At 38.0% G+C, this 22,870-nt stretch overlaps 1 protein-coding gene across 2 annotated transcripts in view; it reads left to right on the top strand.

The window, feature by feature from the left end:
- Positions 1-670: 670 nt before the first annotated feature.
- LOC117305358 (transcription factor Sox-6-like) overlaps positions 671-22,870 on the top strand; it is a 48,824-nt gene continuing 26,624 nt past the window's right edge. The window contains exon 1 of one of the 2 annotated variants that reach the window (XM_033790228.1): positions 671-1,282. In XM_033790228.1, coding sequence (XP_033646119.1) covers positions 1,227-1,282 — 56 coding nt within the window. In that variant the 5' untranslated portion in view covers positions 671-1,226. Of the gene's footprint in view, positions 1,283-16,942; positions 17,098-22,870 lie in introns of those variants that run through there. The other variant, XM_033790227.1, reaches the window with a different exon arrangement.

The following is a 22,870-nucleotide window of genomic DNA, read 5'->3' as shown; positions in this document are numbered from 1 at the left end:
ATTAAGCTGAGACACACCAAGTGAGAAGACTGGTCTTTGACAATTACCAATAGTGTCCAGTGTCTTTAATGTTACATGACATAAAACAAACTTCTTGTATTTATCACAGAGCAGACCTTGGCCTCTGTTGCCCCTTGGCCTTAGTGCCCCATTGGAAGTGCCCTTAGAGATTCTGCAATGGAAGTACCCCTTGCAAAATGAAAATGGACTTCTGTTTAATTGTTTAGTTGCCTTTATTGTTGTGAACAGCACTGAGACTTTTTTGTGTGATATGCTATATTATAAGCGTCTGCCCGACCCTTGCAGTAGAAATCGTTCCCCAAGCTGTATCGGTAACAAGTTTTTCTGTTGTTGCGGCCCACTCTGTTCAATATCTTGCCTGTGCTTATAATAAGGCCACAGCATAATAGCCTGGAATTCCAGCTCCCACAATGCACTATTTCCTCAATGGAGCATGAAACAAGAGGAAGTGCCAGACAGCCAATCAAATCCCCGCAATCAGTTATATGCTAATAAGCCATACCTACTCATGAATAATGCATGAGGCTGTTAGCTGACTTCTTTACTATGAGGTATACAACCAATGGAGCTGCACTGAATGAAATGGCATGTGTTCATGTGTACAGTACACACACAATGCAAGCTATGTAATATTCCTGCGTGTGTATGGTGCTAACAATAGGTAGGCCTGGGCTGTATCTTACTCAAGCTAAGAACACTTCATTATAAAAACCACACACAGTGGGCTGGAGTTCCGAGATCCAGAGTGAAGGTTTTCAGTTTTCCATGTGTGGTTTTTTGTGCTCTCCATATGTGCTGTCAAGACGTATTCAGCAAGGCAGGTCGGGACTGACCCTCTATAGACTCTATCAGCTGTTAATGTTTTAGGAACGGAGAGTTGTTTCTCATCTTAGGAACAGCATCTTAGGAGCAGCAGCATCCCATGTTCTTGAAGAGGAGGAGGTTTCTTAAAGATGACAACAAACACAGGTGTGGCATTGATAGGTTGATGGAGAAGACATCATTCAAGAGAGTCAGTCGTCTACACAGTTATATGGATCTGAGATTTGGAGCTTTGGTGATCGTACAAGACTGATGATAAGACATCATTCAAGAGAGTCAGTCGTCTACACAGTTATATGGATCTGAGATTTGGAGCTTTGGTGATCGTACAAGACTGATGATACCATTTTTACTCCATTGCTGCTTTAGATGAGAGTTGGTTGATGGTTGTTTTTGTTGATAAACTGACTGGTGGACATATATCCACAGTGATGTTAATGTGAGTATACGCTGAAGTTTCTTATTTCATAACGTTTTAAATGGAATTGCTTATCCGTGATTAATCCGTACAAATTGTTGTCAATGTTTACTTTGATTTTCATATGATCTGAGAGATTGACATAATCATATGATGTCAAATTATACTTAAATATTTTGAAAGATAAATTGGAATTGGACAGAAATGACAGTAGTCCAATCGTCCCTTCGCGGACTCCCAAATCACCTTTGATTTGGGGGAGTCGATGGCACTGGCAGTCATTGGTAGGCACTGGTTGGCGATCAGTTGGAGTAACTGGCAGTCTATGGTTAGCATTCATTGGCAGTCAATGAAATGAAGTTGGCAGTCAATGGTTGGCATTGACAATCAATGGTAGGCGCCGAGACTGGCAGTCAAATGGCGATAACCAGCTTTTTCCAGGACTTTCTTTGGCTAAATGCTGCAGGCTTTGCCTAGTTATTGTTTCCCTCAATGTTTTTTTATTTCATCTCTATTGTTTTTTTTTTCCTGTCATTCTCTGAGCACTTTGCAACTTTAGGAAAAGGTGCTATATAAATGGTGCTATTATTACTGTTTATTATATTGGTTTTGGTAGGCACTAGGCACTGGCAGTCAGTGGTAGGCATTAACAGTCCTGGTAGGCAATTTCCATCAGTTTGATGTGGCAAATTATGCGAAAGACCAAATTTTGCATACAAATATTCTTAACAACATAGTGTGAATTGCTTTTGCTGACTGCACATGCATTGGGATACAGTGTACTTTATGGCTTCTATTTTTGTTTTTAGTTTCAAATTGTATTTTGGCTAGTTCTGAAAGGTTTACAACCTAACTTTATTCTGAAAATTGGTTCAGTTTATGACAAATCACAACGTCACATTACCAGTCCCTGTGCAATGCTGCACTTTATTTACAGTGCAAATAGCATTAAAGTTGTATCCAATTTCACAGTCTGTAAGTTTACGCTACCTTTGTATTTGGAACTGTGTATTTGGTTCAGTGGATAGGTGCTTTCTTATTGAAAGTCACTCGCACAGAAACACAATTGGATCATGACTTTGTGCTCATTACCATTTTTTTTTATCCAAAAACCATCTGGTAGAACTACATTTATGTTAAAGGCAGTGGACACTATTGGTAATTGTCAAAGACTAGCCTTCACAGTTGGTGCATCTCAACATATGCATAAAACAACAAACCTGTGAAAATTTGAGCTCAATCGGTCATCAAAGTTGCGAGATAATAATGAAAGAAGAAAACACCCTAGTCACACGAAGTTGTGTGCGTTTAGATGGTTGATTTCGAGACCTCAAGTTCTAAATCTGAGGTCTCGAGATCAAATTCGTTGAAAATTACTTCTTTCTCGAAAACTATGGCACTTCAGAGGGAGCCATTTCTCACAATGTTTTATACCATCAACCTCTACCCATTACTCGTCACCAAGAAAGGTTTTGTGCTAATAATTATTTTGAGTAACTACCAATAGTGTCCACTGCCTTTAAGTACAAAAGTAATATTGAAGTTGGATGATAAAAGATAACTTCTTGAACACAGAAAGTTTGTACCAAAAATATATCAAACTTTTCACGAACATCTTACACCGAAAACTACACAGTGCCATTTCACATTTGTCTAATCAGGGGAGGGGGGGGGGGGGACTTTTTTTAATCTTATATATGTTAAAAGAGATACTTTTATTGCAATGTTCTGCAGAGATTAAAAACTAAATTGCAGAGAGTAAAAATGTAACTTGATCACGCCTTTAAAGAATCCTCACTCCTTTCAAGAATCCAACAAAAGAACTGTACACCGGTTTTTTTGGAAGTTTTTAAACAAATTGCTGAAATGATTTGGAGAAAGCTGTGCTATTTTCTGACTCTATTTGGTCTTTAAATCACAGTTCATGATTTATAAATTTATCAAAACATATCAGGCCTTGAAAAACCCATGGCAACCACAGCAAATATAATGTTGCCAAGATGAACTCTGTACTCCATGAGCGTATTCTTTCTTTAAATGCAACCCTTCCACAGCGATGCCGCAGTGAAATATTCAATAATTTTATGCGAATGGCCTAATATAAGACAATTTAACTGGTAATACGCTGCATTTACCGGGCCTGTGTGTGTGTATACGAAGGTGTGCCACAGTCCTGCACTGTTTATTGATTCAATTAGTCCCAGACTCTCTCGTATGGTTCCCGCTTCGTTTGCGGATATTTCCCCTCCGGTCGGTACAGGTATTATATTTGATTAAGGCACCAATCTAGCTTAATTGTTCACACCTCATGAAATGAAAAACAACAATTTTTTGAAGCAAGTATAAATTCTTTGAGTGATTTGATTAATTTAGCGGCGGGGTTTGAGGTGTGGAAACTATATTGAACTGGATTGAAGAATTTCCGTAAAATATCATCGTCGTAAAACAGTAAATTTCTCGGACTTAGAAAGCGTCAACACTCTAACTTTATAAGTGCATTTAATAAATGAACGACGCAGTTTAAATGTTAGCTGACGTTAAGGTTAGTGACAACATTTTTTAAACCTAATATGAAAAATCGTTTACTTTTTCCGTTGTTTGGCTTTAAAGTAAAGTTGAGTCCATCAAACTCAACCAAAACAAGGGGAAGGTTTTTCAGACTCTGATAAGATTTGTATGACTTTCATGTTAAGCATCGTGGTTTGTTTGGATGTGCAGTACTGAATGATCATCAAACTCAGACCCTGGTAAAGATTGGTATACCTGGCCTCATGCTAAGCTTGGTTGGTTTGGCTGTGCAGGACTGAATCCATCAAACTTACGGCATTTTTTGTTGATATAGTCTTGTCAGTTTGACAAAAGCGCACAGAAAATCTGGGAGGACTTGAACATTTCTGTAAATCCACCCAACAAAAGGAAATTGAGCTAAATTTCTCCACACAATCAAAATTGTTGAACTTTATTCCGATTCTGCTGATAAGGAAGAAATGAATGAAGTTGACCGTATTGGGCGCCTGACCGTTCTTGGCACCTGACTGGGTTCACAGTTGGCTCCTCTCTAGTCTGGTGTCCCATATCAACCAAAATAATCTAGTCTCCGTCATGAAATATGATTAAATCATTTTGTTTTCCAAACTTGGACTTAAGAGTCACCTTGAAATATTAATCAATTGTCTTTCTAGTTCTAAGATACCAAGAAATAAGTTTTTCTCGTAAAAAAGATCGGACAGACTGTAATTTCAGAAAACATTAAAAAAGAGGACGAGGTTATTTTGACAAATTGGACAATGTTTTCAGTAACAACCTTAATTAATATTTAATGACCAAGAACTTAAAGGCACTGGACACTATTGGTAATTAATTACTCAAAATAATTGTTGGTACTGAGCAATGGAGATCTGTTGATAGTGTAAAACATTGTGATGAACGGCTCCCTCTGAAGTAAAGTATTTTTTGAGAAAGAGGTAATTTCTCACTCAAATAATAAAAGACTTCAGCTGAAGCCTTTATGCACAAAGTAATGCAACAAGGGTGTTTTTTATTTCATTATTTCTTGCAACTTTGATGACCGCTTAAGTCCAAATTTTCACAGGTTTGTTATTTTATGCATATGTTGGGATGTATACAGCAAGTGAGAAGACTGGTCTTTGACAATTACCAAACGTGTCCAGGGGTGGATTTCACAAAGAGTTTAAGACTAGTCTTCGGCGACTAGGACTACTACGTAAACTAGGACCAGCCTTATGTTTTTCATAACCCATAAAGAGTCATAGGACTAGTCTAAAGTAAGAACTTTATATAATAATGATAACAATGATTGCATTTTTTTTTTTAGATTGACGTGGTGTTTCTAATATTAATAGTTATAATAATAAAATAAACTTCTAATGCACGCGTCATCTCTGTAAACAGAATAAGCGTAAACAGAAAACAGCAGAGTGACCCAAAAAGTATGTTCAGAACAAGTGAAGAGAAAAAACTACGAGTCTTCAATTCTCTTGAAGATTTCTAAAGATATTTTTTGGACAAAGGAAAGACACAAAGTCTTTCTGGAGGCCCTTGCAACAAAAAGACAGTGTAGTGTAGGTCTATTGTTTGTGACAGAGAGAAGCTTGGTATGTGGAAGTACCCTGGCTGTGGTGGCAGCAATAACAGAGTCTTAGAGGGTAGGGCCTTGGGGTCAGGACAGAGGGGACAGACAATATGGGAGGTAATGAGCCGCACAGATAAAAAGTTATGTTCGCTGGTTGTTTAGTATTCAGACTTGTAAGGTTACGTTTTTCCATTTTGCAATGAAAATACATGGAGAAAGAGATTTATCTAGCTTAAAGACACTGGACACCTTGGGTAATTGTCATAGACCAGTCTTCTCACTTGGTGTATCTCAACATATGGATAAAATAATAAACCTGTGAAAATTTGACTTCAATTGGTTGTCGAAGTTGCGAGATAATAATGAAAGAAAAACACCCTTGTCACACGAATTTGTGGGCTTTCAGATGCTTGATTTCGAGATCTCAAAATCTAATTCTGAGGTCTTGAAATCAAACTCCTGGAAAATTACTTCTTTCTCGAAAACTCACTTCAGAGGGAGTGGTTTAATGTTTTACATCACTTAAGAGGGAGCGGTATAATGTTTTGTACTATCAACGGCTCCCCATTACTTGTTACCAAGTACAAAGTTTTATGCTAATAATTATTTTGAGTACCAATTGTGTCCACTGCCTACACCCCTTTGTGTGCTCTCTGTTCATTTAGATCCTTGTCTGTCATTTGTCTGTCCATGGTCCATCCATGGGCTGGGCTGGGTAACTAAAGCATGTTGGGCAAGTGAGAAGACTGTTCTTTGACAATTACCAAACATGTCCAGTGCCTTTAAGATCAGCACCATGCAGCAAAACAATGAGTCTATTCTTAGAAGACAAGGAACAGTAAACCCTCAGGAATGTCAGGTCTTAAGGGATTAGTAGTTGAGATTGGGGGATCTACTGTTGTACTTGGCAGAGGGGTTTGTTATAAGTTGGAAAAGTAAGGAAACTTTTTATCAACTTTGAAGAAAGGGAACAATGAAGTTCTTTGTTGTATCGTTGAAGGACACTTAGAAAATCCATGTTGTTATTGGTTTAGCTTCTGGACTGGGACATTCCGAGCAAATATTTGATGTCTGTTGTGAATGTCCATGTCTGGCTTGTGATGTTGTGTGGACTTAACCTGTGTAGGATCCAGTGGGACAGTGAGAGAAATTGCAATCCCAAATTCGGGCAAAGCAGTGGGGGAAATCCAGGCACCGCAGGAAGATTAGAAGAAAAATGGCAAAAGAAAGCAAAAAAAGTGTTATCTGGTTTTAGAAATTGTTTCTTTAAAGGTAGCCTTTCTAATAATAGTTTCATTCAACTATCAACAGCTTGCCATTGCTCGTTACCAAGTCAGTTTTCATGCTAACAACTATTTTGAGTAAGTCCAAGTAGTGTCCAGTGCCTTTAAGTTTGGAGGATGAAACAAACCAACCTTTGGTTACTGGCCTCAGACCATGCTCAGACAAACACCTCATGTGTTACAACACAAGGGTGAATATACTTTAGCTTTAAAGGGAAGGTTGATGACAGTTTTAATTACCTTAAAGACATTGGACACTATTGGTAATTGTCAAAGACCAGTCTTCTCACTTGGTGTATCTCAACGCGTGCATAAAATAACAAATGTGTGAAAATTTGAGCTTGATTGGTTGTCGGAGTTGCGAGATAACTATGAAAGAAAAAAACACCCTTGTCTACGAGGTTGTGTGCTTTCAGATGCTTGATTTCGAGACCTCAAATTCTAAATCTGAGGTCTCGAAATTAAATTCGTGGAAATTGACTTCTTCCTCGAAAACTATGTCACTTCAGAGGGAGCCGTTTATCACAATGCTTTATAAGGTTTTATGCTAATAATTATTTTGAGTAATAACCAATAGTGTCCACTGCCTTTAAAAAAGCTGTAAGGATATTCTTGCTAATTTTGTCTGATTTCTGGTTTGATAGCCCCCCCCCCAAAAAAAAAACAAAAAAAAAACTTTGATACAATAGCAAGAACAGTCTATTGAATACTGTACCATTTGAACAAGTAGAATCAGCCGTTGTACTTCAAACAAACGTCCAATTTTTTTACAAAGACTAAGGAATACATGATGTAAGATAAGATTATAAGCTACCGTAAAGTATCTTCACTTTAAGCTCAGAGAAATACTTTAATTTTCATAAATTTATGAATCAAAAACTTTCAAAGACGAGCACAAAATCAAGCATTGCTGAGAAAGTTTGAAAAAGCTCCCAAACTTAACATCTTGTGCAGTCTCTGTTACTATTTTTACAGATTTTGAAAATATTTATGCAAAACATCTTAAAATAAAAGCTAATTTATTAATCGTCCTTTTGCTAAATCTTGCTTTTAAATTAGACTGATTAATTTCAGTCAAAGCCCACGTTATTACTTTCATCATAAATATTTATCAATCTTTTCAATTTCTTTTTTCGGTTTGTAATTAACGGTTTCTTCAAAAATTTAAGTCTACGAATTTAGTGATGAGACGAGGAAGATTCCGTCAATTGATGTGCATTTAAAAAATCCAGACTTGCGGTCAGGTCATTTGCTTAATCTCAAACGCCTCATGATATGAATTCAATTAAAAATCTCATCTCTAAATGAAGTGGAAATATTCCTCAACCCTAGTTTAATCTGATCATCTCAGTCTCTTAATGAATGGTCAGTCGGTACCCTCGCCGCGGCCCCATGCCTAAACATCAACGCCGTTCCTTTATTCTTATGTATTAGGACACGAGCCGCAGTGTGAGCACCGCTCTCTGATCAGCTGTATTGTAGTTTCCAACCTACCTCCTTCGTGCATTATTCATTAACTCAGTACACTCTGAATGTGTTCATGCAACTACAATGCCATTCTGCCATCACAAATCATTTTGACTGTAGGTCCATTTGGGCCTAGCCCTTCTGCTCTACGAATAATTAATTTGCAGTGGGGCGCTGTGGGGTTTGTATCTTGCTGCGATGAATGCCTCTTGCATTTTTAATATCTCCGATTGTTGATTTTTTATCGGCCGTGTACGCTTAGCAGTTCCTCAGTATTTCCAAATTGAGAAACAAAATACTGTGAGTCAAGGAACTTTCGTCTCTAATTTGTTGTTATTTTAATATCCGACACTTGATATGGTTATGCCATTCGGAAAAATAAGAGACAATTACATATTGTTCAAGGATGTGAAGAGATCTGCCCAAATTACTTCTCCATTGTGCTTTGAATTTAATTGGAAATACATTTTATTTTGTATAATGGTTAATTAATGTTTGTCTCAATTTTTTAATATTTCAAAATAAAGACAAAATTATCAAAACTGTACCACTTTCCAGCTAATTAATTCCATCTGAAATACCGTCTGATTCATTTGAATATTCGTGAACTCATTGTTCTTTATTCTGTTTCCCGCATATCATTATTATATGCTGATTTAAACTGACAGAAAATCCATGACAAAATATAAATGTTTGTTTTTACTAAAACAATCACTAAATTTGCAGATGTTCTCATAATGTATACATGACATGTTGTTTGTGTCGTATGTTTGTTTAAAATTAAAGGATTGGATATTGCACTTTCCCCTTTAAGAAGTGTGTCCTATTGAAGTAGATTGACCATTATACAAACCATTCTGTTTTAAAGGGGCTATGATCATGTCCTACACGTATAGAGTAATGCTGTATAGAGTAATGCATTGTAACCCAGTATAACTCAGGCCTGATACTTCACGGAGGCAACAAAGTAGATTGCCTCCATGCCCTCTGGTCATTACCTTGGTGCCCTTGAAATGCTCCACTAGATATTTACAATTTCCTTATTTTATTATAGGGTGCCCTCTACCAAGGAGAAAATGCCTTGGTGCCTTTGCCCTTTTTAAAAATGAAGCATACAGGCCTGGCTGTCATGTTACAATTTGTGCCGTCATTTTGTGGTGGCGTGTCATGCGAAATGTGCGCCTATTGGCTTAGCGACAAAACGTTTCGACTTTTGTGACAGTATGCTAAACACATTCCAACATAAATTCCTGTGATCTCGGTTATGTTCCATTCATCAAGGAACACTGCAGAAGGAAAACTTAGTGGGTAAATTAAAACAATTGTTAAGGGTTGAAGAAAGACAAACTGAGTGGAGCGGGATTTGAACCAAGAACCTTCTTGATTAATGTGCTGGTGTTCTACCAACTGAGCTATCTGTCTCTTTGTTGATACTTGAATTTGTTACAAAATAAAAACCTGTACCATAGTTTGATTTCATTCTTCAGTGGGTGGGTATGCCTTGTTTGTGTTACTTGCTAATCAATTTATGAATATAAAGTGACTTTCTTTCAATTGAAATATCTTAGGCATGTGTAGTTTTTTGAGGACTTAGTTTTGGAGGGGTGATGGAGGTGTAGGACACTTCCCCTCCCCCCTTCCCCTCCCCCTTCCCCTCCCCCTTCCCCTCCCCCTTCCCCTCCCCTTCCCCTCCCCCTTCCCCTCCCCCTTCCCCTCCCCCTTCCCCTCCCCCTTCCCCTCCCCTTCCCCTCCCCCTTCCCCTCCCCCCTTCCCACATCGGTAGAAACAAACTAAACTCTTCTTATTTAATGACACGTTTAATAACTGGCCGCTTAGCCCAGTAGAAGATGACCCCCTACCCTGACAAGACTCTGGCTCCGCCCCAATTAGGTAACCATCCAGGCACTACTGTTAACGAACATTATGCAAACATAAATTAAAACAGCGACACACACAAAGTTTTTATAAATCAAGATCTAATTTTATGTTACAAAACATTCCCTGTTTTATTTAAGATTCATTAATTGTCATTTGTAGCTTCTAAGTTCTAATCCACCAGCTCTCCTAAGTAATACCATTTGCATAATTGTTCTTAGCTTTCAAAAGAAGAAGAAGACTATAAAAACGTAATCCGTTAAGCCACTCATCAGAGATTATAGTACCCGTCGTACTTTTGGACAATTTAATAATTCATCGATTTCATTTACACAAGCATCTAAATTTAAGACTTTGTGAACTACTTGTCATTCATGGCTTTATAATAAGTTGTGTTAACTTATTCGTCTGAGGATGAAATACAGGACTAGGAACAAGGGGGTGTGCACACGTAATTAAGCCGTAGATTTTAAATTTAAACGGAACGTCTCTAACGATAAAATGTATATTTTTAGTTTGAGGCCTATTACGTGGGTGGAGGGACTCTTACAATATTTATTGGAATGATTTTAATAATGTTATCTATTTTTATTATTATTATTCATGGTTTATTTAATATTCATTCTGCATCACTGGATTGTAATGCAGGAAGTTTAAATTAAAAAGAGTAAAAATTTACACATCTTGAAGGAAATTAAAGGCAAATATACTTAAATTGCTTTTTTTAACTGTTTGATTGTTTTAATCCTATTGGGGCATAAAAACTGTTTTACATAATTGTAGGCCTATAACTTTAAAGTGAATTAGTTGGTAGAGCGCGGTACGTTAATCCAGAAGTCGTTGGTCCAAGTCCCACTCTAGTCAATTTTTCTTTATTCAACACCAAATCATTTGAAAATATTTTGACAGGAAAACATATTAACAAGACGTTAGACTTAAATTTATTGGTTAAAGTTTCTATAATAATTTGAAATACTTATAATAATTTGACGCTGCGTTGTTATTATTTATGTTATAAGTAATACGAGTTTTAGATTCAATCACTTTGAAAATATTTTGACAAGAAAATATGACAAGAAGTGAGACGAAAAATTGTTAGTGAAAGTTTCTATAATTTAAAATGCCGATGTTCTCTGGTCTGACGCTACGTTTATTTATGTTAGAAGTAATAAGTGGTGGAGATGAATCATGTGTGCGTGTGATTCCTAGATACGGTCAACTAACCACAGTCTTTAAACAAACCCCTTCCTTACTTGTCACTTTCTTTCCTCTACTTCTAATGATCTGCACGCTTTATACACGCATAGAGTCTCCGCACCCCCCCCCCCCCTCCCTCTGCAACCCCCCTTATTTCAATTGACGCTCGTTACAGTCTGTCAGGTACCCTATTGTGGCCTTAGACTTCACGTTCAAGGTCACATCGGAACAAACAATCTTGAAATAACCCACGGTACCCACAGCACATGCCGTGGTGTCTTGTGCTTTTGCCGTGGTGCCCTGTACTTTTGCTGTGGTGCCTCGTGATTCTTCTTGTGTTGTTATATTTCAAAGTAAATTAAAAAAAATTATCTCTTTTCCTAAATAGTAGATTTTCCTGGCTGAAATATTTTTGGGAAGTTTGTTACGGGTATGAACCGTGTAATCGGTGAGATTTCAGATTAAAACTGTAAGCCAATCATACTTCGTCTTTAATTGTTAAATAATTTAAGTTAAATCAAACAAATCATTTTTTTTACTAGAGGTTATTCTAGTGGATTACTTTAACTTACTTCTACTGCAGAGTTTTTCGGTTAGTCTCAGAGGCTCTTCGTTGTGATTCAGAAATCTAAAGAGCTCACCAACAAAATCACTTCTGAACACAATATTATGAAGAAACGCATCACATTTTTGATGTGGCCAAGAATGGTGAAAGTGGCTGCTATGTTAGTGTGCAGGGCTTTATTTTTTTGTCCTGAATTGTTAGAAGATACCATACAGCTTGATTATACCTTAGTGGACTGGAGTGAAGGAATATTATAATGGGGGCCTTATAAGAACCCATTGGGGATGGGCTGATGACTGTTCAACATATGGCTCAGGTCTGATATTTCATGGAGGCAACGGAGGCGATTGCCTCCATGCCCCCTGGTCATTGCCTTGGTGCCCTTGAAATGCTGACAGTAGAAACAGATACTTCATGGAGGCAATGAAGGCGATTGCCTCCATGCCCTCTGGTCCTTGCCTTGGTGCCCTTGAAATGCTGACAGTAGAAACAGATACTTCATGGAGGCAATGAAGGCGATTGCCTTCATGCCCTCTGGTCCTTGCCTTGGTGCCCTTGAAATGCTGACAGTAGAAACAGATACTTCATGGAGGCAATGAAGGCGATTGCCTCCATGCCCCCTGGTCATTGCCTTGGTGTCCTTGAAATGCTCCAGTAGAAACTGATACTTCATGGAGGCAGCACAGACGATTGCCTCCATGCCCCTGGTCATTGCCTTGGTGTCCTTGAAATGCCCCAGTATAGATTTACAATTTCCTAGTAGGGTGCCCTTAACCAAGGAGAAAATGCCCTTGTGCCCTTGCCCTTTCAAAAACGAAGCATACATCATTGAACATTTGCAGGCATGATACTTCATGGAGGCATGAGTGCAGAAGGAAAGTGAGAAGATTCAACCATTTTGTCGTTGATTTCAGGCATGTCTTACTCTTACTGAGCTTATTTTTATTGTGACAATCAAAATAAACAAGCGTGATTTTGAGGGCTTTCAAATTCCATATTTGTCTGACTGTATTTTATGTGCAAATATTTTTTTTCTAGAGGATTGTGCTGGTATGATTTTTATAGAGCCCCTTTTCAGACTTGAGTGATAATTTACAATTCCACTTTGTCTTTGAAGCAACATTATTGCCGCATTGATAAACTAAAAAAAAATTGTTTTATTTTAGACAGAAATATTTAAACTCTCAACATGTTCTACTATATCATCATTTGACCGTGTAAGTTTTATGTAAATTTGTGATCTTAGATGATTTTTTTTTACCAATTCTGAAATGAGTGTGTCCCTTTAACACTGAGATTTTCTGGATTAGAGGGTAGTGTGAAAGGGGCTTTTGTTTCTTGAGTTATCGGTCCACGAATGCTCACCCATTGTCGGACAAATAACGGTATTGTTTGGACAAGCTGTTGATGTATCCTTTAATCCATAATGCTGGTGTCTCCGTTGTGCCTTTTGAGAAACTCAAATCAAATATGGCCAACTGTTAGACAAATCTGAGCTGTCGGATTGTCAGAGTTATGATCGCGATCAATATGGGATACTGGTTGAGGGTTTAGTGAAGGTCGAATGGTTCTGAGGTCATATTATTATTAGCTCTGAACAATGCAAGGTAGAAGATATTAAAGTAATGGGTTATAGTGCATTTTGATCATGGGAAAGAAGCATTGTTCTACGCTCAGCGTGTTAAAGGGTTGGTCACTTTTTGTAACACAAATCATAATTCCACAGATTAACATTAAACTGACCCATTTGAAGATAATGGTAGAAGAAAGCTTACCTTAAAATATTAGAAATGAGTCAAACAATGTCACGAAAATACATTTTACATGCTACAATAATTTGTGTGACTTTTTTCAAAAACTACAGCACCTCAGCAATTAATATTTTAAGGGAAGCTTTTTTAAAGGGAAGCTTTTTTAAAGGGAAGCTTTCATACCAACACTAGCTTCAAATTGTGTGTTGACCTTTGTGTCCTACAAAAAGTACAAATTGCTCTGAAATATGTGGAGTAAAAACTTATTTAGTTAGAAATACAGCAGATTTTTTTATTAAGTATTTTGAAATGAAATTTTCAAAGGTTCGTTTTTACTGTATGAGTACATTAATTATAGACCAAAAAACTTGTTCACACAATCACTAATTATGTAATTATTGAAATATGAGACGATGTTTGTCAATAAACATAATCACAAGCAGTACATGTAAACACAACCCTGGCTCTCAAAATAACTAATTATTATTATTATAAATATTGAAATATAATTTTTTTGAGATTAAACTTAAAGAATACGATTAAGAAGACGCAGTCAGTGAACATCCGAAACTCAAGACATTGTGTTTTCCACAAGCAGTAGAAACAACCCTGGCCCACACAATTACTAATTATGTAATTATTGAAATACATGAGATGATCTTTGTCACTGAACAACCAAAACTCAAGACATTGTGTTTTCCACAAGCAGTAGAAACAACCCTGGCCAACACAATAACTAATCATGTAATTATTGAAATACATTAGACGATCTTTGTCACTAAACAACCAAAGTTCAAGACATTGTGTTTTCCCTTAACAACCCCTGCCTCACACAATAACTAATCATGTAATTATTGAAATATATGAGACGATCTTTGTCAGTGAAAATCCAAAGCTCAAGACATTGTGTTTTCCCAGAGCAGTAGAAACAACCCTGGCCCACACAATAAACTATTCCCAACTCTGGAATGCAGTCTGCCTCAAACCCATAACCATAGATGGTATTGTATTAGGTGACCCCGTGACCTTTCTCAAGCCAACATACCAAGGAATCTATCTTGTGGGGTTTCCATGAGAGGAGCACTTGTGTGGGGCGATATGATATCATCCGTTGTTTCTTTTTATTATTGTGGTGAAATTACTTAAAGGCAGTGGACACTATTGGTTATTACTCAAAATAACTGTCAGCATAAGACCTTACTTGGTAACAAGCAATGGAGAGCTGTTGATAGTATAAAACATTGTGAGAAACGGCTCCCTCTGAAGTAACCTAGTTTTTGAGAAAGAAGTAATTTTCCACGAATTTGATTTCAAGACCTCAGAATTAGATTTTAAGGTCTCGAAATCAAGCATATGAAAGCACACAACTTCATGTGACAAGGGTGTTTTTTCTTTCATTATTATATCGCAACTTCGACAACCCATTGAACTCAAATTTTCACAGGATTAGTTATTTTGTGAATATGTTGAGATACACCAAGTGAGACTGGTCTTTGATAATTACCAAAGGTGTCCAGTGTCTTTAAAAACAGCATGATATGAACGAACAACGATACGCTTCGGGCTCGATTGTGTTTACACTGAGAGCGCTGGTTATAATATATATGCCAGTGTAATTGTATTATAATACGGTGGATTATTAGAATTACCTCAGAGGGAAACGTACTGCGTGGATGATTTCTATGCGAGAAGCCATACGAGAAAGTTCAGTGGAACAATCGACATTTATAAGTAGGAGGCGAACGGGTTCCCAATTATTTCATTAGGAAATTATAATTGTGGATAGTTATTTGGTTAGTTATTAATTTGTTTTGGTAATTAATTTGTTCAGTCGCTTGTGATGGAGTGGTGCTGGGATTTGTTATCTATTTTAAACATTTTTATAATTGTAGCTGCCTAAGAAAATTTTGTTGAGTATGAACATTTGAATTATTACAGGAAAGTAAAATAATACAGTTCTTTTAAAGGGATATTAAATACTTGCGGTTTGAAAATACTTAATGGTTTAGTCCAATTAACATATTTAATATAAAGCCCTTCTTGTTTGAGGACATTATGCACTATCCATTATATAGTTCAATCAATAAAAATAAAAATATGATTAATGCCTTCGACAGGAATGCTATCTAGCCATGACTAGAAATTCCAAATTCAGAATTCTCCGTTTAGGGTAGGCCCTTACTCAGCGCCAAGAATCAAACACAAACCATGAACTTGAGTGAAACAACAAACGATTAAATAACACGCATTTTTTCGCTGCGATAGAAAGGAAGGGATCCCTAGCTTGAGGCAATGACTGAGGTATTATTGCACAGACACAGCAGGGGCGATAGTAAGTTTGTTGTGTGTGGCCGAGAGAGTAGATCAGACTTGCTCCTAGTCCGTTGTCTGTTTCTCTTAGTGTGGATTTTGGTGCTTCTGTTTGGCAAGTCCTTTGAAAGGACTGGTTTATGTTGATGTTTTGACTTGTACTTTGTTAATAGGGTTATGTTGTCCCCGATGAAAATAAGTTTAAGTTATTGGGTTTCGGGGCTGTTCTTGGATAATTGTGTGCACTTTTTCTTATTGTTTTCTACTTCTGTTTATTTTTTTTGCTATGTTCTTATTGTATTTTATCCGAATATTAATTCAGATCAAATCAAAATCACAAAGTGATCGCACATACAGAGATGCAATGCTAACAATTTTCATCAATTGTTTTGATATTTTTTGTCTTTTTTTTTGAAAGTTTGTGCGATAGAACTGAATCCTCATTGGATCCAAAGTGAGGCTCAAAGGTTGATAGTCAGACTCCATTTTGTTCTTTGAGAATCAGTATGTGTTAATGTTACTTCATACAAGGAACTAGACTAGAGGCTTCAGTTCGGTCGGATTTGAAACTTTACATGTGAACTATGATTAAGTTAGGTTTGCTTTAACACCATGTAATCATATTTTCTAAAATGATTTGGGGTGGTTGGGAAAAGAATTGGTTCTTGTAGGTTTCAACTCGATGTTTCAATCAGTTTGCTCTGATCGTCTTCTGGAGATACTTTAAGAAGGCAGAGTCATATGGTTAAATGCACAATAAGTCTGCACAAGCATTCTTGAAATTTAAAGTACATAATTGACTTCTTTATCCCAACCTAGGATTCAGTCTTTCCTGCAAATCTTTGTTACCCATTTCAACACTTGCTCTGCACTTTTGACAAGAATGACAACCCTAAGTTCTTTGTCCGGGTTCCCTTATGGTGTTAAAATGTTTTCAGCTGTCCCAACCCATGCATACCACCAACTCTAGTGGCCTTTGTTGCGGCTGATTCCTTTGTCCGAACCCCATGCCCATTGTTGGCTAGCTTTGGTGAGCAGCCTGCCCAGAGGGGCTCATACCTTTTGTGTTTCTTGTTTCTTGTTTCCCTGTACTTTGTAGTGGTAGTCAATGGCCACTGAACAATTCTATTAGCAGGACATTGTGTTTTAATGTATAAATAACTGATTTGAAAGGGTGGTGGTGTTACTATGGGGGAAGGAGCGAACTCAAAAGGTGAATTTAGGAATCGGGTGAAAACATGGAGGAAAGAATGCTGCTTGATGAAGAGTAGGGGAGTAGAATACAGTAAACCTCAGTAAGTGTTTAAGAATCTCTTGAAATACTTGATTTTTAATTTGTGAATGTATGGAAGTGAATATTGGGAAGGTGTTGGGATAACTTTCCATATGGCGCCACCACTTTTTCACTCATTTTTACAAAAAGGGATATATCAATCAGGTAAATTAGATACTATATTATTTTATTTCGAATGAAAAAGTGGTGGCGCCATACGGAAACTTTTCCAGGTGTTGTTTGCACATCATGAGCAGAAGAAAGTTAACAAGATTGTTTTGCTATCATGGAGGAATCATGCTTGTATGCTTCGTTTTTGAAAAGAGCGGGATAGCTAAGTTGTGTAGCTAAAATGGGATTAAACAATGCCCTCTATTGGCCAAAGTTTGACCAGTGTAGTATAATGATTCGGGTTGGGTGGGGATAAGACTGGTCCCCAGTGTCTTTATCTGCAAGGAAAAAGACAGGTGTTTGTTTTATACAGAACCAGTGATTTCATGTGATAAACGTGTAGTGATCTAAGCTTTCTATATGTTTTAACTGGTCCGAGGTGTTGTTAGTAACTGCACTTTCAGTCGTCCGCCAGCAGCGACTTTGTTTTGCTGTATATACATGTTTTACATAGGATTTAACTGCCAATCTCCATGTGAAATTAATGTGAGACCAAAGGTGATTATGGATGTGCATTGACATAGGCTCAAGGTAGATCTCTGGCATAATTTGTTAGCCTCGAGGTATGACGTCAGATGTTCAGGCTAGAGTAAGGATTGCTACATAGACATGGTCCAGAAACTACCTTCATTATTAACATAGAGGGCAGTCCATTAGTCATGGCCCCCCCCCCACCTGCATCAGCCTGATGATGGGTCAAGTTCAGAGGTCAACATGTTACCATAGAAACAAGGTGTTTGAGTCTGTACGGAGTTCATGAATGAATGAAAGTTGTGGTTGTATTCTCCCGATCCCAACCGTGGGTTCGGAGAGCTTGGGTCATTATAAGAGAGGCAAGATGATGTACAAATAGTTTATGTTACCAATAGTTCATAGGTGTGTAGTTTGGGTTATTGCAGTAACCCAAACTACACAACCTTGCTTCAATTTAGCAAGGGACCCTTGCTAAATTGCTCTTGTGTGAAGGGGGCTTTAGACCACAATGCATTTTGGGGTAACACCATCCGACTTTCAGGCTTTTATAAAGGACACCCAAATTTCTACTGGAGCATTTCAAGGGCACCAAGGCAATGACAAAGAGTCAAGTAGTATTTTCTGCTAAAACAGCTTTATAAAATTGGTCCCATTATTGTCAATGCAATCCTTACTTAGTACATCGATTATCCCATATGATTTTTTTTGGTTATTATTAGAGTTTTCCAGTTTGTCATCTTTGGTTTTTTTATGTAATCGTCACCTGTTTTGCTAATCTGGACTCGGAGTCTTTACAAAGGTTATCTTTCTCAACACAACGTCCTTCTTATTTGACTCAAACTGATTTCCTCTCTACGGATTTAGGATGCATGGAAAATGTTACTCTTGCCAGTCAGTTGTGAATCACAGGTTTTGTGACTGCGTTGTGACATACCTTGTTAAATGTCTTCATTAGCGGTCTTAATAAAACCGTCACATGGTGCGACGACGTAACGAAAATCACTACCTGGCCTTGACTTGCTGTTTCATCGTCACTAAGAATTCCCCTAGCGAGACTATAATGCCTCTGGCAGTACAGGGCACCGTGGCAGGATACATTCTAATCAAAATGAAAATATACTATTACTTTCACTTCCGTCCATCTTTATAGAAAATTTTGCTCCCCCGCAAAAATTTTGTGCTTTTGTGTCTGGGAAAGTTTTTAAAGTTTTTTTAGTGAGATTGTTTTCCCTCCTGTACACAATAACTTGTAGTGACTTGTCAACAGGACCAGTAGTCTGGTTTTTGTATCAAAACAATTCTCTATTCTGCGCCTTGAACACCCAGCAGGGTGGATATGTGCGCATTACAAGTCTTATTATTATTATTATTTTATTATTATTGCTTTAAAATTTGTAGTGCTCTATTGTATACCTATTGTTGTCATGCGCAGCTGTACATTTTTTTTATGAGACTTGCGCATAATAAATAAATATATTATTATTATTATAAATATTTTGTTGTACTTTTTTCTTTTTTTTGGGGGGGGGGGGGGTGTTCAGGCAAAAACTTTTTCTTGTGAAACAATAAGGGAGTTCAGAGGTTTGAGGTCTACTTTTCTCAAAGGCATTTCTAATGAAAAGTGTCCTGTTGAAAAGTTACTTTTATTTCAAGATCTTCTCCAAGATCTCCTTGGCACACTCTACTTGACTTTTGTCTTGTAACTTTTGTCTTGTAACTTTTGTCTTGTAACTTTTGTCTTGTAACTTTTGTCTTGTAACTTTTGTCTTGTAACTTTTGTCTTGTAACTTTTGTCTTGTAACTTTTGTCTTGTAACTTTTGTCTTGTAACTTTTGTCTTGTAACTTTTGTCTTGTAACTTTTGTCTTGTAACTTTTGTCTTGTAACTTTTGTCTTGTAACTTTTGTCTTGTAACTTTTGTCTTGTAACTTTTGTCTTGTAACTTTTGTCTTGTAACTTTTGTCTTGTAACTTTTGTCTTGTAACTTTTGTCTTGTAACTTTTGTCTTGTAACTTTTGTCTTGTAACTTTTGTCTTGTAACTTTTGTCTTGTAACTTTTGTCTTGTAACTTTTGTCTTGTAACTTTTGTCTTGTAACTTTTGTCTTGTAACTTTTGTCTTGTAACTTTTGTCTTGTAACTTTTGTCTTGTAACTTTTGTCTTGTAACTTTTGTCTTGTAACTTTTGTCTTGTAACTTTTGTCTTGTAACCTTTGTCTTGTAACTTTTGTCTTGTAACTTTTGTCAAGTCTATGCACGCAACCCATCAACACTCCAACGCACAAAGCTTAAAGGGAAGGTACAAGTTTGGTTATTGTCACAGACCAGTATTCTCACTTAACAAACCTGTGTTTAAATTTGGGCTCAATTGGTCATCGAATTCACAAGTGAATAATGAAAGACAAAAACACCCTTGTTGCATTAATAAAAGGCTTCAGCTGAAGTCTTTTATTATTTGAGTGAGTTATTACATCTTTCTAAAAAAATATGTTACTTCAAAGGGAGCCATCTTCACAATGTTTTAAACTATTAATAGCTCTCCTTTGCTTGTTACCAAATATTTTGTTATGCTGACAATTATTTTGAGTAATTACCAATAGTGTCCAGTGCCTTGAAACTTTATTGCTTAAAAATGTTACAAACAATACAGAAATAGTCTTCTCATGTCTGGTAGTTGGACCACAGGGTGCGCCAGGGGTCACCGAGGTCGCAACCTCGTATAACTGATTGACATCCTCGCTAGGGAGTGGGTTTTTATTTCTGCTTACTCAGAAGGATAAACATACAAGGTCAAATACTCAACATGCATTTATAAATCGTGGGTTGGACTGGATTTGTTTACAGTTATTGTTCATAAAGTAGGTTTTGTTTACAATTATTGTTTTCAAAACTAGCTGTTGTTGTTTTATCTTTGTTTGTCAGGTTAGGTTTTCAAGATGGTTATTGTAAAAAGGGGGAACAAAATTTATACTTTATAAAAACATTCTATGACCCTACCAGAAATGTATGCTTTGATTCTGAAATGGCAAGGGCACCAAGGCATTTTCTCCTTGGTGCATGTATCGTAAAGGGCACACTATGAGGAAATGGTTAATTTATACTGTATCATTGCAAGGGCACCACGCATTGAACAGGGGGCATGGAGGCAGTTACATGGTTAATTTATACTGTATCATTGCAAGGGCACCACGCATTGAACAGGGGGCACGGAGGCAGTTACATGGTTAATTTATACTGTATCATTGCAAGGGCACCACGCACTGAACAGGGGGCACGGAGGCAGTTACATGGTTAATTTATACTGTATCATTGCAAGGGCACCACGCATTGAACAGGGGGCATGGAGGCAGTTACATGGTTAATTTATACTGTATCATTGCAAGGGCACCACGCACTGAACAGGGGGCATGGAGGCAGTTACATGGTTAATTTATACTGTATCATTGCAAGGGCACCACGCACTGAACAGGGGGCATGGAAGCAGTTACATGGTTAATTTATACTGTATCATTGCAAGGGCACCACGCACTGAACAGGGGGCATGGAGGCAGTTACATGGTTAATTTATACTGTATCATTGCAAGGGCACCACGCACTGAACAGGGGGCATGGAGGCAGTTACATGGTTAATTTATACTGTATCATTGCAAGGGCACCACGCATTGAACAGGGGGCATGGAGGCAGTTACATGGTTAATTTATACTGTATCATTGCAAGGGCACCACGCACTGAACAGGGGGCATGGAGGCAGTTACATGGTTAATTTATACTGTATCATTGCAAGGGCACCACGCACTGAACAGGGGGCATGGAGGCAGTTACATGGTTAATTTATACTGTATCATTGCAAGGGCACCACGCACTGAACAGGGGGCATGGAGGCAGTTACATGGTTAATTTATACTGTATCATTGCAAGGGCACCACGCACTGAACAGGGGGCATGGAGGCAGTTACATGGTTAATTTATACTGTATCATTGCAAGGGCACCACGCATTGAACAGGGGGCATGGAGGCAGTTACATGGTTAATTTATACTGTATCATTGCAAGGGCACCACGCACTGAACAGGGGGCATGGAGGCAGTTACATGGTTAATTTATACTGTATCATTGCAAGGGCACCACGCACTGAACAGGGGGCATGGAAGCAGTTACATGGTTAATTTATACTGTATCATTGCAAGGGCACCACGCATTGAACAGGGGGCATGGAGGCAGTTACATGGTTAATTTATACTGTATCATTGCAAGGGCACCACGCACTGAACAGGGGGCATGGAGGCAGTTACATGGTTAATTTATACTGTATCATTGCAAGGGCACCACGCACTGAACAGGGGGCATGGAGGCAGTTACATGGTTAATTTATACTGTATCATTGCAAGGGCACCACGCATTGAACAGGGGGCATGGAGGCAGTTACATGGTTAATTTATACTGTATCATTGCAAGGGCACCACGCACTGAACAGGGGGCATGGAGGCAGTTACATGGTTAATTTATACTGTATCATTGCAAGGGCACCACGCACTGAACAGGGGGCATGGAAGCAGTTACATGGTTAATTTATACTGTATCATTGCAAGGGCACCACGCATTGAACAGGGGGCATGGAGGCAGTTACATGGTTAATTTATACTGTATCATTGCAAGGGCACCACGCACTGAACAGGGGGCATGGAGGCAGTTACATGGTTAATTTATACTGTATCATTGCAAGGGCACCACGCACTGAACAGGGGGCATGGAGGCAGTTACATGGTTAATTTATACTGTATCATTGCAAGGGCACCACGCATTGAACAGGGGGCATGGAGGCAGTTACATGGTTAATTTATACTGTATCATTGCAAGGGCACCACGCATTGAACAGGGGGCATGGAGGCAGTTACATGGTTAATTTATACTGTATCATTGCAAGGGCACCACGCACTGAACAGGGGGCATGGAGGCAGTTACATGGTTAATTTATACTGTATCATGGCAAGGGCACCACGCACTGAACAGGGGGCATGGAGGCAGTTACATGGTTAATTTATACTGTATCATTGCAAGGGCACCACGCATTGAACAGGGGGCATGGAGGCAGTTACATGGTTAATTTATACTGTATCATTGCAAGGGCACCACGCACTGAACAGGGGGCACGG

Source organism: Asterias rubens, chromosome 22 (genome assembly GCF_902459465.1).
Source record: "Asterias rubens chromosome 22, eAstRub1.3, whole genome shotgun sequence".
NCBI classification, from domain to species: Eukaryota; Metazoa; Echinodermata; class Asteroidea; order Forcipulatida; family Asteriidae; genus Asterias; species Asterias rubens.
This window is presented reverse-complemented; position numbering and strand designations above follow the sequence as displayed.